Source organism: Ictidomys tridecemlineatus, chromosome 8, assembly GCF_052094955.1.
Source record: "Ictidomys tridecemlineatus isolate mIctTri1 chromosome 8, mIctTri1.hap1, whole genome shotgun sequence".
Lineage (NCBI taxonomy): Eukaryota > Metazoa > Chordata > Mammalia > Rodentia > Sciuridae > Ictidomys > Ictidomys tridecemlineatus.
The window spans coordinates 140,054,383-140,072,197 of NC_135484.1; the positions used below are offsets into that span (position 1 = coordinate 140,054,383).

At 43.4% G+C, this 17,815-nt stretch overlaps 1 protein-coding gene across 11 annotated transcripts in view; it reads left to right on the top strand.

Moving 5' to 3' along the window:
• Rreb1 (ras responsive element binding protein 1) overlaps positions 1-17,815 on the top strand; it is a 180,368-nt gene that overhangs the window by 137,565 nt on the left and 24,988 nt on the right. For all 11 annotated transcript variants that reach the window (XM_078020506.1, XM_005327489.5, XM_078020507.1 and 8 more), the window contains 2 exons: positions 5,673-5,817; positions 6,357-6,493. In XM_078020506.1, coding sequence (XP_077876632.1) covers positions 5,673-5,817; positions 6,357-6,493 — 282 coding nt within the window. The remainder of the gene's footprint in view (positions 1-5,672; positions 5,818-6,356; positions 6,494-17,815) is intronic.

Genomic DNA, 17,815 nt, shown 5'->3' on the forward strand with positions numbered 1-17,815 from the left:
ATATCCACCCCTGAATTCAAAATTTGCACTATCAGTATTAAAAAGGTACTCAGATTTTTATTCCATGATTTTAAAAACATCCAAGATATTTTTGTTCATCACTGTAAAAGCCTGTCTATGGATGGCAGGAAACTTCTCTTGACTCCCAGAGTGCTGATAAAATTCCTTCCTTAGACACAGTGTGGCAGGATTCTTATTGGTTTTGTTAAGTTTGTCAGATTTGGTTTTGTTTTATTAAAGTACTAGGGATTGAATCCAAGGGAGTGCTACCACTGAGCCACATTCCCAGCTTGCTTTATTTATTTGTTTGTTTAGGTTCGTTTATTTATTTATTCATGGCAGGGTCTTACTAAGTTGCTGAACTTAAGATCCTCCTCCTGCCTCAGCCTCCTAAGGTGCTGGAATTACAGGCATGCGCCAACATGCCTGGTTCCTATTGCTGAAGTAACCTGCCTCTGAATGAAAATTCTAGAATTTTATGCAAAAGTGTACTTTGATTTTACATTGACCTCTCTCTACTGTATGTATAGATAACTGTTTTGAATGAATGAGCACAAATCTGTTAAGAGACAAAAATAGCTTATGGGGTACTTGAATATTACTAGTTACTCCACAGGTATCAGATTTGTTCGCATTAAATTCCAGTGACGTAAATTATAAGGAACCTAAGGATATATGACATAGTGGTGCTTCCAGTGGAATAGTTTCTGCATATGCTTTGTTCTCCTTTTCTTCATTTATTATTCTGTAATTCAATATATTCATTTGTTTCTTCTTCTAGCCATTTGGTGGATATTTGTCCACCACCTACTGTGTGCCTCCACAGGCTAGTGCAGAGAACAAGAGACAAACTAGGTTCAAGATAATAGAACTAACTTGATTGGGGGCAAGGGGTCAAAAAAGGAAATACACAATCTCTTCCCTTTCTGCTGTGTGTTTTTGAAGGAAGTAAAACCTGAAAGGGCCTTGGGATAAAGAGGCTAGGATGCTCACCAGTGAGGCCCAGGAAATAAGTGGAGGCAAGATTTAATTCTGAAAACAGTCCTGTCGGAAAAGTTGAAGCAGGAAGTGGTATGCCGTGACCTCTTTTAGGAGCACACTGGCTGCTGGGTAGGGAATGAACAATAGGCGGCAAGAAGAGCACTGTGAACAGTCTCAAATCCCACGACCTGCTGGTGGGTCACCCTGTAGTTGTCAGTGTTTGCATAGGGTATCCATCTGTGAATTATCATTATAAAATGACTTGCCCAGTTATTAGTCCTTAAGACAAATTTTGTTAAGTGGAGTTACTGGGACAAAGGACGTATACATTTAAAAGTCTGGTCCTTATTGCTTAACCACTTTGCAGAAAGGTTAACAATTCTCACTCTCATTAACATTGCATATCTTAAGACTCCATCACATTTGCTAAAAGGGAAAATGAAAAGACATGGTTTTGATAACAGTTTGAATGAAGGAATCATGGGCATTCTAGTTGACAAAACTTGGTTCATAGGAACTGGGGATGTAATATCGCTTTCAAACATACGCAGCAACTGGGTCTGGTAATATATGCTTGTAATCCCAGTGGCTTGGGAAACTGAGGCAGGATGGTCACAAATTCAAGGCCAGCCACAGTAATTTTAGTGAGAACTTCAGCACCTTAGGGAGACCCTGTCTCAAAATTTGAAAAGAACCAGTGATACGGCTCAGTGGTAAAGTGCCCCTGGGTTCAATTTCCAGTGCCAAACAACAACACACTCAGCAGAACCATCCCAAGCTGTGTTATGTCATCTCTGGAGGTCATTGTCTCTGTGCTCTGAGCTCTCAGACCATGTCTATGCAGGATCCAGTATGATCCAGATGTGGATGAAGGATGTCTGCAGACTGGAGGGTATCCTGAGGTTAGTGAGCAGTATATTCCAACAGATTTGCAGGTGGCACTTGGGGGCCTGGAATTGTTTAATTTTGAGAAGAGAACTTTGGAGAAATGCAGTGGTCCTCATGTGCTAACGGAAGAGTATAGGTTGTGTTGCCCCTGACAACTGATAGATACTTAAAGGGTGGAATTCCTATCTAACTCCATATGTGGAAGACTGTCTTTTACAGTGAGAACAACTGGTGAAAATGGAGATGTCCTTGTTGTTGGAAGCATTCAAACACAACTAGGTGGTGCTCTCGTATGCTGTGCAGAGGGACTTTCTGTGCCGAATGCATGACTGGGTCCTATCTTAGCTTCTTTCCAGCTCAGGGCTTGTCTTCATTGAGTCTCAGATAATGAGAATCTGGCAGATTAACCCTGGAAATAAGACCTAAGAGGAAAACAGACCCCAGCTACCACCTCTTTTTTTCTTTTTGTTATTGTTGTTGTTGCAGATGGACACAATATCTTTGTTTTATTTATTTATTTTTTAATGTGGTGCTGAGGATTGAACCCAGTGCCTCACACATGCAAGACAAGTTCCCAACCACTGAGCTACAGCCCCAGCCCAGACCCCAGCCTTCTAACCACAGGAAATAGTGTTTGCTCTTTCCTTCCACCCCTTTTCTATGTCTGGTTACCCTAAGGGGAAGGCTCATTACTGGCTCATCATGATGACTCTCGCCCTGCTTCCTGAAAACCTTAGGGAAGAAATGAACAGCTCAAGTTGCTGTCCATGTTGTTGGAGGCTAAGGAATCGGAGCAGGGTTGGGGTGGAGGGAATCTGTAACTGCAGATCACGTCCAGTCAATTGGACCTCTGTGGACCTCTCAGGCCATTGACTAAATTCTTCTATTGGTCATCATGTCTCTGGAGGAACCAACCAGGGAATCACCCACCATGTTGTGGCCAGCAACCAGACATTTCATCCTAGACTGGGGCTGTGCTTGTGTTTTGAACCTGAGGCTCCAGCAGGACTCAGAGAGCTAGAGTAGATGGTTGTGTTCTTCAGTTTCATGGGGCCAGTAGGACTGCCTGTCCTTCCTTCTTTCTTTCACCGCAGCCATCATGCTGTTCAAGGGCCACCCCAGGGTTTTAGACTAGGACCAAGTTTTCTGCAGTCCTGTGGGCTCTTCACCTGCTCTGTCTCCTGATAGAATTTTGTCATTTAATGCCAACTATTTCACCTTGGGCCACCGTCACCCACAGAGGAAGTGCCTGGGTTATGGCCCTGAGATTCCAGCCAGTGATCCAGAACCAAGTTAACTGACTGATGTGGCCTTTGGAGGCCATCTGGAGTAGGAGAAAGGCCCCAATTGTTGAAAACTTGATTCTAACCGAAAATTACAGATCCCTCTGTACATCACCACTGTATCTGCAAAATGGAAATAACTGTGTGTGTGAAGGTTCTGCTAAACCCTCACTGAGTGCTGGGTTTAGCCCTTCTTCTCCCTGTGAAACTAGCTTCTCTCATAAATCCCAAGGACAAAATAATAAAGCATCCTTTTATATTTCTGTGTGTATATGTATCATGTAATTGAGAATATGGAGCCTGAAGTGTGCCAGTGAACTGTGTATAGTCGTCATTCTCTAATTTCTAATATTCTCACTCTATTGGTTAAAAGGGTATTGTTTTTGTTAATTAAATTAAATTGATTTTGAATAAGTTATTGAAATGGCAAATTTGAATAATAATTTATATCCTTCAGTGTTATCATACTTCCTCAATTCTTAGATGCTTTTTTCTTAAATATATAAAATTGGGACGAACCATATAATAAATGCTGAAATAAGCCACTTTGTTTTTTTTTTTCCTTCAAACTTTAATGTTAAGGGATGTTCTTGTCAAATCACAATCACTTTTGTACTTAACAGAGCTATTTGTGTCTGTTAACTTCTTCAAGTCTTTAGGTGACTGAGAACTAAATAAAAAAGAATCCTTCCCTAATAATTTGGGTAAGGAATTTTGTGGCTATAAGCGTGATTGTGATTCTCATCCATTTTCTCCCACTAGATTTTTTTACTCCACCACATGGATTCCCCCTAAGAAAACAGGTTTGACTTCCTTTCCTGAGTCCCCTGTCCTCAAGGCCAGGATCCATCTTTAGCAGTTCCAGCTGGCGGGTAGCTGTAGGACTGGTGCTGTTTTGTCAGGGCAGAGTCTAGGCAGGGGGTTAATTCTAGAGTGTGTCTAAGGAGCAGAGTGAGAGAAGTCTAAAGCAAACTGTAGCATCTATATCCACAAACTTTAGAAAAGGGGATTTCTGCTGCTGTAGGGCAGAACCTGTGTGGGAGAAATGCTGCATCCGATTGGCCATCTTGATCATTGGCACCAGCAGCCGTGATTCACAAGCTGCTTGGCCTTTTCACCCCACAGACTCACTCCTCTAAAGAAGGCACAGCAAAAAGGTGAGCTGAGATGGTTTTCATGAGTGTGGCAGGGGAGTGCGTGAGAGCTTTGCTGTCTTTTCACATTCTTCTTAAGAAGTTCTTAACTTTTATAAGGACTGAAAGTATAGCTCAGTAGTAGAGCATTTGCCTAGTGTGCATGAGGCCCTGGATCCAATCCCCAGCACAGGGGGGGGAGTGGAAGGAAATTCTCAAGTAAAATTATCTTATAAAATAGCTATTTGTAAAAAGCTGCAGCTACATTCCTACATCTGGCACAGTTTAACCCCATTCAGATGATGAGTATGATTGTCATTAGCAAACTGAAACCCTTTTTATTTTGGGGAAAAAAAAAAGGAATTGAGACTATTTGTTTGTAATGCCATTCTTTCTTTTCCTTTGTATCTTGGGACCTTCTTCTTAGGATATTTGTTTTAGAACCTGATAAAATAAGGTCATTTATTAAGGGCTGGGTCAATAATAAGGGCTGGGGATATAGCTCAGTTGATAGAGTGCTTGCCTTGCCTTGCACAAGGCCCTGGGTTCAATCCCTAGCACCACAATAAATAAGTAAATAAGGTCATTTAAATCAGATCCTCATCCATAAGACCCCTTTTAATGGAACAAACACATATAAAATATATATATATATAAAACCTCACTTTCATGTTATATGTGTATCTAGATACAAGAGTTGCAACTGCACTGTCCACCTATTCTCATCATCTATAAAGCCACATAAGACCTTGAACAACATGGAAAAGATTTCAGGTCTTAAGCACTCTGGACATGTGCTTTGTCAGCACAGTTCAAATTTGTACCCCAAAATGCTTCCAAAGGCAGAAGAAAGACAATACAACTAGGATGGCTTCTGTGGGTCAATATGGAGTTATGGCTTAGTTTGTGAACTAGTGGAAGTTTAGGAACCTGGGAATTTTTTATTCTGCAGAATTATGTGTCCTAAAATAGTATTTTTTGCCTGAGTACATAAAACCAGTCACCAGCTAGTTGTTTCTATCTCATTAATGCCCGTCAAGTTCGTGAATGTTGTCCACCAAGCAGTGAAACACAGCACTGCTTCTGGATAGCACTTACAGGAGCTTGAAGGGTCAAGGAGATTATAAAGCTTTGGAAAGATAGAAGCCACTTTACAAATTGTATTCCACATGCTTAACTAATGAAAATTCGGGGAGTAGGGCTATAACTCAGTAGCAGAACACCTGCCTCCCACAAGTAAAGTCCTGGGTTCCATCCTCAGCACCACACAAAAAAAGATAAAATCCAAGACCAAGGCCCAGATACAAAATCTAAAATTAAGAAGAAATAAGTGAACTAGATATTTGTTGTCGTCACGTCACACCTTCGGTGTGTATTTCCCTTTCAGACATATGAAGATTCATGAGAAGGACCCCAACAGTGCCACAGCTGCAGCTCCTCCGTCCCCTCTGAAGCGCAGGCGGCTGTCCTCCAAGAGGAAGCTGAGTCATGATGCCGAGTCGGAGAGAGAAGACCCAGCACCAGCTAAAAAGGTCCTCTGGGCCCCGGCACACACAGTCTCCTCCCGGGGGGCTTTTGCAGATCTACCTCTCGTCTTTATTTTCACAGTCTAGGGACTGGGCAGACATCCATCCTAGGCTTTTCGACCTATGTTTTCCCACAGTATTTTCTAAAGTGTCTAAGAAAAAATACCTGTGTGTGTTTCCTCTTGGACCCCCTCAACTAGCCAGCTCCCAGAATTATTTTCACACTTTTTATGTTGTTTTATAGCTAAAATGAAGTTTTATCATATTAGGGACTCTTGTCCTCACTCATTCCAAGCCTTGGCAGATACTAGGTGCTCCATGAGTACTTGTTGCGTAGATGAGACGACTGGGGCATGAGTGAGGGCACAGGCGGGTAAATGGTGGGTATGTCTTGTGTGAATGTAGGAATCAGTGGAGTCACATTCTTCATAATGGAGAGAGGTCCACATCCCTTTTAGAAGTCCCTGGGTTGGTGGTGGCCTCTTTTCTGAAGCAGCCCCCATGAGGGAACACCTTTATGACTTCACTTTCTGCTTTTCCCTAAGATGGTAGAAGACGGGCAGTCAGGTGACTTGGAGAAGAAGGCCGATGAAGTCTTTCACTGCCCAATATGCTTCAAGGAATTTGTTTGCAAGTATGGACTGGAGACCCACATGGAGACCCATTCAGATAACCCACTAAGGTAGGAGGAAAGGTGAACTAGACCTGTGGTCTGGGAGGCTGTTTTTCATTCCTACTCCTAGCATATTACATTCTTATTTCTCATTACTTTAAACTGAGCTCAGTGATTGAACTTGAGTAGGATGACATTAATAAGGTAGTTAAGAAACACGCAAGGTGTAGGGAAGAGGTTGGGCTGAGGATCTTCAGGGAGAAGGTGGCTATAGTCACAGGGTGTGTTCACTCTGCCTCTTTTGCTCCTAGCAAGGCCCCTTGAGTAATCACCATTGAGCCCTCCAGCCACTGGGGAGTCTCCTGTCACAGGAGCTTTTGGACAACAGACATATTTTCTTCAAAAAAAGGTGTTGCAACCCACAAGATTATTAGTCATATATGGATATGTGGTCAGGGCAGGAATAACCCATGTGATACATGCCCCTGGCACAATGCTAGCACATACTAGGTGTTCAGAAAAGTTCAACCCATAGCAAAAAAACCCTGAGAAAGCATTGTAGGGTAAGAAAGACTTCTACTGAGTGCAAAGAAGTAAAGCCTTCTTGTTCCAATGAAACAGCGGTAGGCAATTGTTCTCATTCAGCTTTAGTTTTAGATCTTGCTTAGCTGCAGGGTTTCTGATTCTCAACTTTGTGAGGCAGAAAACATGGACATTGATATAATTTTCCATCGGAATTTAGGGGAAACTTGTCTGTCTTTTGCTACCATCTCTGATGACTCTTCATCAGGCAAAAAGTCCCGTTATTTTGTAAGCAGATAGGTGTAGGGATTTTTCCTTAAACTATTACTATCATTGATCTTAAGCATTGAAAAGAACAAAGAGCTGTGTGGGAGCCTCTTCTGCAGTTGGGAGGCTTGAAGGTAGCCCATCCCGGAAGTCACACACAGCTGAGGGTGTTCTTCCAAGAGCAGAGGGCAGACCCCTATGTGGTTACAACATGAGAAAGACACTTGAGAGTACAGGAATTTGGGCATCTTTTTGCCTAATACATGGACCAGATTTCCTTCCCACAAACATGTGTTAAGTTGTGGCCTAGGATTGAAAAGGTCCGAGCCAGCTGAAGACCTCTGTGCGGGGGTAACTAAAAGCCATGTTGAATTTCGTTATCCTTAATTGCATTAGTTTGACATATGTTCCAGTGGATGAGGAGGAAAGAATTTATGGAGAGCAATTGAAATACTATAAAATATCTTTATGGAACTCCCCAGTCTTAGAAAATTGGCCAATGTGTTGAAGCAGCCATGGGCTGGTTGTCAGGCCTGTCTCTGCTCATATGTAAGTTCAGTTTCCTCATCCTTCAGATTGAAGGAAGGCTGGGGAACCAGGTCATCCCTTTATTCCCTTTAGGTCTGTAATTCTAAAAACTCTCTTAACTGTTGAGAACACATCTGGTTCTTCCTTTTGTAAGCCCCCTCATTCTGAGATTGAGGAACTTGACTTTATGGTTTCATTAATGTCCATAGCATCCCTAGGATGTGGGCTTGTGGTAGGTGGAGAATATTAAAATCCTTCTCTAGATGAAGGATATGAAGTTGGCAGACAAGCCTCGTAAGGAGAGTTGTGGGCAGAGCAGGAATAGCACTTGAGACCCCAACTCCCGTTCAGCATTTTTGTTACACAGCGCCATGAAGTCACAGCTCATCTCTGTGCTCCTTTATATGTTTTATTTCACTTCCTATTTTATTTTGTGATTAGAGAGCACCATAGGAACTGTCCATTTGCCCCTTCTAGATAATTCTATCTTATAGGAAAAAAATATTCTGGCTCTGAAGAGATTTTGGACAGCCCAGGGCTTGGACAAAGTGCATAGCAGTGAGAGAGAAAGATGAGCTATTCTCTGCTCAAGTGCTGTTGTGGATGAGGGTGTGGATCTTGTGGAGTGGCCTGCAGACCAGGACCTTCTCAAGGAGGAAGGCAGGCATCCTCAGAGTGGGTGGAAGTGGGAATTGCACTGGACACTGGTCATGTAGTCCATGTGCAGTCACAATTTGATGGATGATCACCCACTATGGCTCCAAGGCAGGTGGCATAGACAGGCTATGAGGTTGAATCTCCAGCCCTGCGGATCCAGTTAACCTCTCCTGTTCAGTGATAATGCCCTTTGTTTGATTAGTGGTTAGCTAAAGAAGTGTCTTTGCCTGGTAGAGTCTTGGCAGGCCTTTATCCCTGGCCCCATAATGACTGGCCTTAGGGTTGCTGGTAAGAAGAGGTGACCTGATGTCCTTTGTGCAGGGTGAGCAGGCTAGTTCCTGCCTGATGGCACTATCTAGTAACTGTTGCTAGATGGGGTGGGGCTGGCATCTGGAAACCAAAAAGGAGTTGATTACAGAACATTGTTAATTTCCCTTTCTTCTCTCTGCTCTGCTGTTCCACATAATAGCCTGCTATCAGAGGAGGCCTTGGGGGCAGGCATGGGCCAATGAGGACTAGCCAGGCTGTGAACTGTGTCGGTAGCTGGTGGGAAAAACTGCTTTTTAACCCAGAACTAAAATAGACACCAACTTCATTTTCAAACCCCAAAGGCAACAGCCACAGTGGGATGCTACCAGTTTAGACAGAAAGTCTGTAACTCAAAACAGCTGTTGGTTTCTCTCTCTCCAGCCCCTACTCCCTCCCCTCCCACTAATCTGGCAAGGTGCCCGTTGTTCCTTAATAAAGTGTTGGAAATCCAAACTCATGTAAACACTGAGTTCATTTTCCTCCCTTCTGCAGTGTTTCGTATTAACGAAGTGTTAGCATTGAACAAAAGGGAGATACAAAGCCCATGGTAGATTCCAGCTCTTGGGGTCAGGTATTGCTGGTGACCCTTTCTATACAGCTTCCCAGATGAGGCAGGGAAGGCAGGGGAGGAGGTGGTGTAGTGCTTCCTTGGTGCATTTGGAATCTGAGGTGAGAGAGTGGGTGTTCAAAGAGTAGATGGATACAAAGGGGCTGTCGCTGGTGTGGGGATATTGCTGGACATTGAATACCTGGCTTGGTGGTTAGAATAGAGCGGAGCAGCAGGCCATCCGCTGCTGGGAATGAAGTCAGCTGGAGGAAACATCCAGCACCATGCAGCAGAAGTGGAATGTGAGCCCCATGTGTCCTTTGAAATTTTCTAGTAAAGTGAGGGCTGGGAGTATAGCTCAGTGGTAGAGCATGTGCTTAGCATGTGTGAGGTCCTGGGTTCGGCCCCCAGCACCAAGGGGGAAAACAAAAAAGCAACAGGTGAAATTAATAATGCTTTAGTTGACTATACCCATATAGTCAAAACAGAATGTCAACATAAAGTCATTGTAAGAATTCTCATTAAGACATTTTGCTGTCTCCTGTCATATGCCAAGTCTTTGAAATCGGTGCATGTGGTGCTGTCACAGCCCCTCTCAGGACAAACCAGCCACATGTCAAGTGCTCAGCAGCCTGCAGAGCAGGTAAGATAAGTAGGGAGGGCAGCAAGCCCCAGCCTCATGTGTGAAAGACTCTTGTCCTGGGGTGGGCCAGGAGGGGCAATAGCTGGATGAGCTGGATAGTTCCCATGTTGAGAAAGCTGCTGCCAAAGGTGAAGCTTGGCCCAGGTTATTGTATAATCTCATGTGGCTTCTTGATTAAAAGAGATCAGGTAATAAGTAATTTTAACATTATTTCAGTTAAAATGTACCCAACAGATGACTGAATCCTCAAGCTAGTGCCAGGCATCTACCAGACTTGAGGAAAATGGTACTGTTCAAGACAGAGGCCATGGGCTAGTCAGAAACAAGGAGATGAATTCAGGACCAAGAAGGCACGTTTGCCTCTCAGCCAAGCAGAGGGATAGGTTGGTATAAAGTTTCAAGTTTCTCCTTTGAGCATATCAGGTGTTATGATATTCACTAATTTCTCTCCGGGTCAAGGCCCTCCTCAGTCTGGTCAATGTTACTTTTTATTTATTTATTTATTTTGGTGGCACTAGGGATTGCACCCAGGGGTGCTCTACCACTGAGTTACACCTCCCAGCCCTTTTTTTTTTTTTTAAAGTTATAGATGGACACAATATCTTTATTTTTATGTGGTGCTGAGAATTGAACCCAGTGCTTCACACATGCAAGGCAAGCATTCTACCACTCAGCCGCAGCCCCAACACCCCCCAATTTATGTTTTATTTTGAGACAGGGTCTCACTAAGTTACCTGAGCTGACCTTGAGCTTATGATCCTCCAGCCTCCACCTCCCAAGTTCCTGGGATCACATTCTGTGCCATCTTGACTGGCTGGTCCACTTTATTAATCTTGGTTGCCTCTGAGGTGATGTTAAGGTTGGGAATCCATTGGAAGCCCAAGGGGGTTCTGGCAGGTACCCACAGCCCTGTGGGGGTGAGGTGGGGAGGTGAGAACTGCTATAGCCAAGAGGGCCACTCCTTGCCATGTGTCTTGGCGGTGGGGCCACTGGGAAGGATATGGCAGAAACTTCTGCATTCTCGACTGTGGGGACAAATGATCATGTCCTCCCTGCATGTCCCCCACCTGCTGAGAAACCCATTCTTCATGTAGCATTGGTCCCACACATGTCAAATGTCATCTTAAACATAGGCTAAAGGTAAAACCAAATCTGTCAGCATCTTAAATTTAAGAGTCCAGGGGTCCAAGGCTCAACCAGTGGACACACATTTAAAACTATGCTGGCATCTGGGATGGAAGGAGAGCCTGTGACGGGAGAATAGCTAGTCCGGCAGTTGGTGGCTCCTGGGTCAGGTGGCCCCACTGTCCTCTGCACCCAAGGGACAGGATGACCAGCAGGCTCACCAGGCTTCCGTGCTCACTCCACACTGCCCGGGGTAAAAGCCCTCAAGCTCTGCCCCATGCTTCACGCCAAGCTGGCTTGGTCCCAGAGGACAGCCTGGGCGGGTTCCTGGGACATGGGGAGGGGAAGCTGCCCCGCCAGGCCCATCGCTGCTGCTCACAGCAACTGGGAGAGATTAGTGCAGCTGTGGATGTCAGTTCTCTTGCCCTGGGATGGGCTGGGAAGGGTGGGCTGAGGAGAGAAGAATGTCTGAGCTGGGTGGGGCTCCGCAGGAGAGATTGTTTGCACTTACCCCTGCTGGCCTCTGGAGACAGAACAGGAAAAATGAAGCATGAAATCCCTTTAAAAGGAATGCCAGTTTCTCGATTAAAACACTGTAATGAGCAAGGAATTCAATATCTTAGGGAAGTGGCTGGCTGAGTTGCAGCCTCTCAGCAGGTATTTCTCAGGTTCTGCTGATGGGGTTGCTGGGAGTAGGGAGTGTCAGTGTTAGGAAATGCTACTAGCAGCCTGCGTCCGGGCTTCACGGATGTGATGCAGGTCCTGTAAGAAGCTGGGGCATCTGCAAATAACTGCCCTCTGAGTAAACAGTAGCAGACAGCTCCATTCTGCACTGCTGCCTGGCAGTCTGGCACCTCAGGCCAGGGGAGGCTCAGTTTCCCCATCTGGAAAATAGATTTGAAGACCTGTGAGGGACTGGGGATGTAGCTCCATAATTACCTCACATATGGGAAGCCCAAGAACTTAAAAAAAATTTTTTTTTAATTAAGACTAAAAACTGGTGTGAGGATAAAGAGATAATCTAGTTCTGAACTGTACCAAATACTAAATGAGTTTTTCTTTTGATACTATTATTTAGAACATGAGTCTTTTAAATTTTCTAATTTTTAAAAAATTCTTTTGAGGTATTGGAGATTGAACCCAGGGATGCTGTACTACTAATCTGCATCCCCGGATCTTAGTTTTTTATTTTGAAACACAGACTCGCTAAGTCACTGAGACTGGCCTCGAACTTGTGATCTTCTAGCTTCAGCTTCCTGAGACTCTGGGATTATAGGTGTGCGTGCGCCACCACAACCAGCTACGTGTCTTCTTTAACATTTTAAGCCCTCCAACATTTAGAGCGATGGTCTGTTGTGGCATTTCTTTGGTTATCCCTTTCCAGTGAAATTGAGGAGTCAGATTCCAGGGCTTCTCCCAAGTACTGTTGACTTGACAGGGAACATGAAAGCAATTTGTTCTTTACTCTTTATTGTCATAAAGAACCACTTTTATCTAGTTTTGCTTTTGTAAAGATTGGGCAACTGAGTGGCTGTATAAATTTGGTTTGAGTCCTGCATCCCAGGTTTTGTAATCCTTGTAAACTGTGTCGAAAGGCTGATATTTAGAAGCTTGAAGGGACTTGACGCCTTTAAGTAACAGAGCCACACATTACTTTTCTTAGTTTCTTGGGGAAATCTGAGATTCTAAAGAAAGAGTTTCCCAATATTTGAAATTTGCCAATAGTCTTTTGAAAATGTGCTTTGTGTAGTTAGTAAAAAATAAAAAATTAACCCTTTATCGCCAACTGGGGGGGGAGGGCGATGCCGCGTGGTAGGCCCTGTGGAATGACAGCTCAGTGAAGATGCCACAGCAAATCCTAGGTGGTGTGTGTCCTTGGGCGGCTCTGTTGGCCTTTTCTGTTGACTTCAGGATTTTCATCTTGTTCTGGAGAGTTAAGGTAACCAGATGAATCAGGCACGAGGGAAGCTGATCCCAAAATCATTTAGCCTCAGGCTGAGAAAAAGAAGATGAAAAGGACTTCTAAGTGCCCTGTTTTCCATGTTCACAAATCGCATTGCTGAAAAATTTACCTTCAAACTTGATTCTTGGGGTCAGGGTATTGTTTATTTTTGTTTTGTTTCGTCTGGGAGGTGCATGGGATCGAACACAGGGTCTCTCACATGCCAAACAAGCTGCCTACCGCAGAACTGCTCCCCCAGCCCTTGGGCTTGGTTCTTGGTGTGCATGTTCCCCCTCCGTTTCAGGTGTTTCCCGAAGATTATTCGGAAAACCACTTCAGTCAGTGGTTATAAATTCTAGGTTGGTATTTCAGGGCCAGTGCCTCTCATGGTGATAGTCGTTTCTGATAAGTAACTATTGGCCCTACTATGAACCACCAAACCTGCTGGGTCTATTTTGGGCTTGTTCTTTTACCTTTACTCCCTACAGTGAATGTCCACACCATAATAGCACATTTATCACATCACATTTTTTATCCCAGCCTGGCATTAAACTGTTTTGTTTGTTTGTTTGTTTGTTTGTTGTACCAGGGATTGAACTCAGGGGCACTCGACCACTGAGCCACACCCCCATCCCTATTTTGTATTTTATTTAGAGACAGGGTCTCACTGAGTTGCTTAGCGCCTTGCTTTTGCTGAGGCTGGCTTTGAACTCGTGATCCTCCTGCCTCAACCTCCCGAGCCACTGGGATTATAGGCTTAAACTGCTTTCTTTTTAAAACTAAACAGAAGAAAGAAGGATATTATGTCTTTTTACAAGGACATTTTGCTGTCAAAAAAAAAAACAGATACCACAGGGCCCTCCCTATTTAGGCATTTTTTTTTTAAGATGAAAACAGAGGGGCTATGAATATGATTTAGTTTTGGTTTTTGTAATGCTGGGGATCAAACCCAGGACTTCATGCCTGCTAGGCAAGAGCTCTACCACTGACCTATACACCCAGCCCATACAGCCCGTTCTCCCTGTGACAGCATCTCCCTCTGTACCTGACAACCAAAAGACACTCTGAGTGTATATCAAAGGCTCCCTGTGATCATGGCCTCAAGGGTTGGTAGCCTCTATGACTTTATATTCCTAAACCATGATCAAAACTGGGCTCACCTACTCCTCCCAACTACTGGGAGGCGCTTCCTGCCCTTGAGACCCCCAGGCCCTCTTATCTCTGCTTCACACCTACCCAGTACCCTTCAGTGATACTCAAGTGGTGCTAAGGGAAGCCAGAAGAGGAGATAAGCTGCAGGCAGCTGCTTCCTCTCTGTTCCAGAGAGCCCCTGACTCTGCATACCCCCACACCACAGCCCTCTCTAAGAACCCCACACCCAGCTACAGGAGCCACTACTGTTAGAGCAGGGGATGTCTAATCCTTCCCAAACTGCCCTTTGGAGGCTTTCCCACTGATTGATGTTCCTCAAAGTAACCTATTTCAATATGATTTTAAAAGAAAACAAAGGTTTTGTCTTTAGATTCTACAAAGAAGTGTGCTTTCCTTCATTTATCTTAGTGGCAATAAAGTTGTTTCCACTGGTTTTCATTTGTAAAAGTTACTCTCACTTTCCAGCTTGGGACGTTGCTACTGACAGAAAATCAGAAGGAAGACTATCAGATGTGTAAAATTTCCTTCTGGGCACACTGTCAAAAATCTCTTGCAAAGTGAAATTGTCCCACAGCCCCCTGTGTCCCTTCTGTGGCGATTCTTCAAGTGCAGTTCTACCCCATTTAAATACTTTTGCAGTCATTCTCTATACGAATCCCTGACAGAGAGGAGATATCTCACAAACAGGGCAGGGAGTGGGGGTGGAGAACAGAATCCTGGGGGGCCGCCCCCCCATGGTGGTCCCCCAGAGGTGGTAGCCTTGAGAAGATGGACAAATCCGAGCCAGGTTTGCAAATATCCTAAGAGCAGTGCCTGCACCAGCTCTGCATCCTGTAGCAGGGTCCACAGATTTACAATGACCTCCACTGTCCTTGAAGTGCTTCTTTGAAACAAGGTTGCAAAATGTTCTTCCTGGGGCCTTGGGCAGGCTCCATGACCCGAGTGTCTGCTTGATAACGGCCTTTCCAAATGTTTCTGGGTGATGGTTTTCCTCGCTGGTTTTATTTAAGATCTACCAACAGGTGCAGAGTCTGAGACAGGGAGGCAAGTGTTTTTCTGTGGGTGTTTCTTCCTTTTAATCAGCCTCACAGTGTGCTTCTGGTTTCAAAGCAGCATGTCTCCCCACCCCACCCCCCACCTTTTTTCAGCAACTTGATTGTGAGATGACATTCTGTATCTTCAGAAGTGAAATAGAAGGGGGCAGGGGTGTGGTACCCCTGTGGTCATCAGCTACTTGGGAGGCTGAGGCAGGAAGATATCTTAAGTCCCGGAGTTGGAAATCAGTCTGTGCAACATAGTAAGAACCCCATCTCAAAAAAAAAAAAAAAAAAAAAAAAAACAGGCCTAGACCTTGACTTAGACTTAGAAGGCTTCATGTGGGTGTGCAGGCTGAAAAGCTGGGCTTCAGGAGGGTGGCAGGGAATGAGGAAGCAGGAGGTAAAGGACAGAGGACTGACATTAAAAAAACCCTTGTTTCTTCCCACAAGTCTCCAGATTAAACTGAGGGCAACTTGTGAAGTTTTTGAGTGAAAAGGAAGGACACATCCATTTGAAATTAAAACTCAATTTTTCCTGCATTTTCATATTTGCCCACACACGCCAGCACATCACCTTTTCCTGATTTCTTTTTTCTCCCCTAACAAGTTAAAATAATGGTTAAAAACTGAAATGGTACCTTGAAGTTCTCAAAGCATTTTGTTATCTGATATTCAAAGTAACCCCAAAGATCCTGCTATCACAGGTGAGAAAGGAAACTGTTAAGATATTTTCAGACTCTTGATTCTGGAAGCAAATTCTTACTCTAATTTGTTTTTCAAACTTGTCCAACTGTAAGAATCACCTGGGGTGCTTTTTCATAAGCCGATTCCTGGGCTCATCCTCTGACTTCAGGAGGTCTGGGGTGGCATCCAGGAATCTGCTTTTTTTAACAAGGTCACGAGGTCATTCTTATCTCTGGCGTGTTTGGGAAGTTTTCCATAGCAGGCAGCCGAAAAGCAGATGTAAGTAAGTTGTCCAAGGTCACACAACCTGAGTACTCCTAACTCTGTCCCTTCACCCTGGTGTCCCCGATACACACACACACACACACACACACACACACACCCCCGCTCCACAGTGCTCCACACTGCCTTCCACTGGGACATAGAGCTTGTGGTTTGTGTTGGGTACTTTTTGCTTTGAGTTTATTGAGTGCCCGCTGTTTGAAACTGACCAGAAAGGGGAGGGATTTGAAAGAGAATGGAGAAGACAGATATGTAAAAATCAATGTTATTAAAAATTTATGGCTGTCATACAGTAAATTATCATTGTCACATTAAAAGCCACTCTCCATTTCTTTAATAAAACCTACCTATTGATGCCACTCACAGTGAATATTCATGGCCAACAGAGGGACTATACATTAGTATAGTAGTCTCAAAAATAGGGTATGTTCAGAGAAATCTCAAAGGCATAGGAAGAAAAAAAAATAGAACTTTTGTTTATCTCCCCATAAGAATTTCTGTTTACCTCACACGTTATATGCAAATATATGTGTAAATGCATATATGCATATATATTTATGTCTACAGTATATACACATTTCTCAGTTAAACAACAGATTAATGCTCAAAAGCTTTTTACTAATATACAATTTTTATTTGTCAATTAAAAATAAATTCTTTTTAAAGTGAAGTTTTACAAGGTTCCATCCCACTTCTCAGGCCCACCTCTTTGCCTTTCACAGCTGGCTCACATGCCACTAAGAACCACTGTTATTTCTTACTAAACCTACTTACTTATGTAAGTAAATTACTTACATAATTTACTATAATTCAATTTTATTTGTATAAGCCAGTGAATTATTGTTTAGAAAAATAGTAGTCTCTGGAAACCAAGTTGAAAAAGTCTTATTTACAGTGTAGATTGGACAGTATTTTTTTAATTGCTGTCAAATTTAGGTAGGTCAACTACCTATAAACAGTTACACGAGATAATCATAGAAATCTGGGATTATGCTCTATCTTGGTTTGAAACATCTAAATCCTTGCTCCAATTAAATGAACTAAAACTGTAAATCGAAGATGTATTATGGGGGCTGGGGTCATGCCTAAGAGGTAGAGTGCTCGCCTAGCATGCGTGAGACACTGGATTTGATCCTCAGTACCACAAATAAAAATATTGTGTCCACCTATAACTAAAAATAAATATTTTTTTAAAAAGATGTATTATGAGGATGATTCATGCACTGATGATGAAATGGAACTAGACTCAAACGTAAACCTTTGGCCTTCTGTAGAAGGACTAGCCAGTGAATGTGCAGTTGTCTGTCAGTGTCCATGAGAGCTTGGTTCCAGGACACCTGAAGATACCAAAGTCCACAGATGCCCAAGTCCCTTGTATTGAATGGTGTAGCATTTGCATAGAACCTGTATACATCCTTTCTTATACTTTAAATCTTCTCTAGATGACTTATAATACCTAACACATGTAAATGTTGTATAAATACTTATTATACTGTATTCTTTAGAGAACAATGACTCAAAAGCAATGTGCATGTTCAGTACAGATGAATTTTTCCCAAAATATTTTAATTTGGTTTTTGATTGAATCTACATGCAGAACCTTTGGGTATAGAGGGCCCGGATGCTTAGTTGAGATAGTTGGGTTCTATAAGGTCACTCCAAACACAGAAGTAGCAAATACTCAACCATTGTTCCC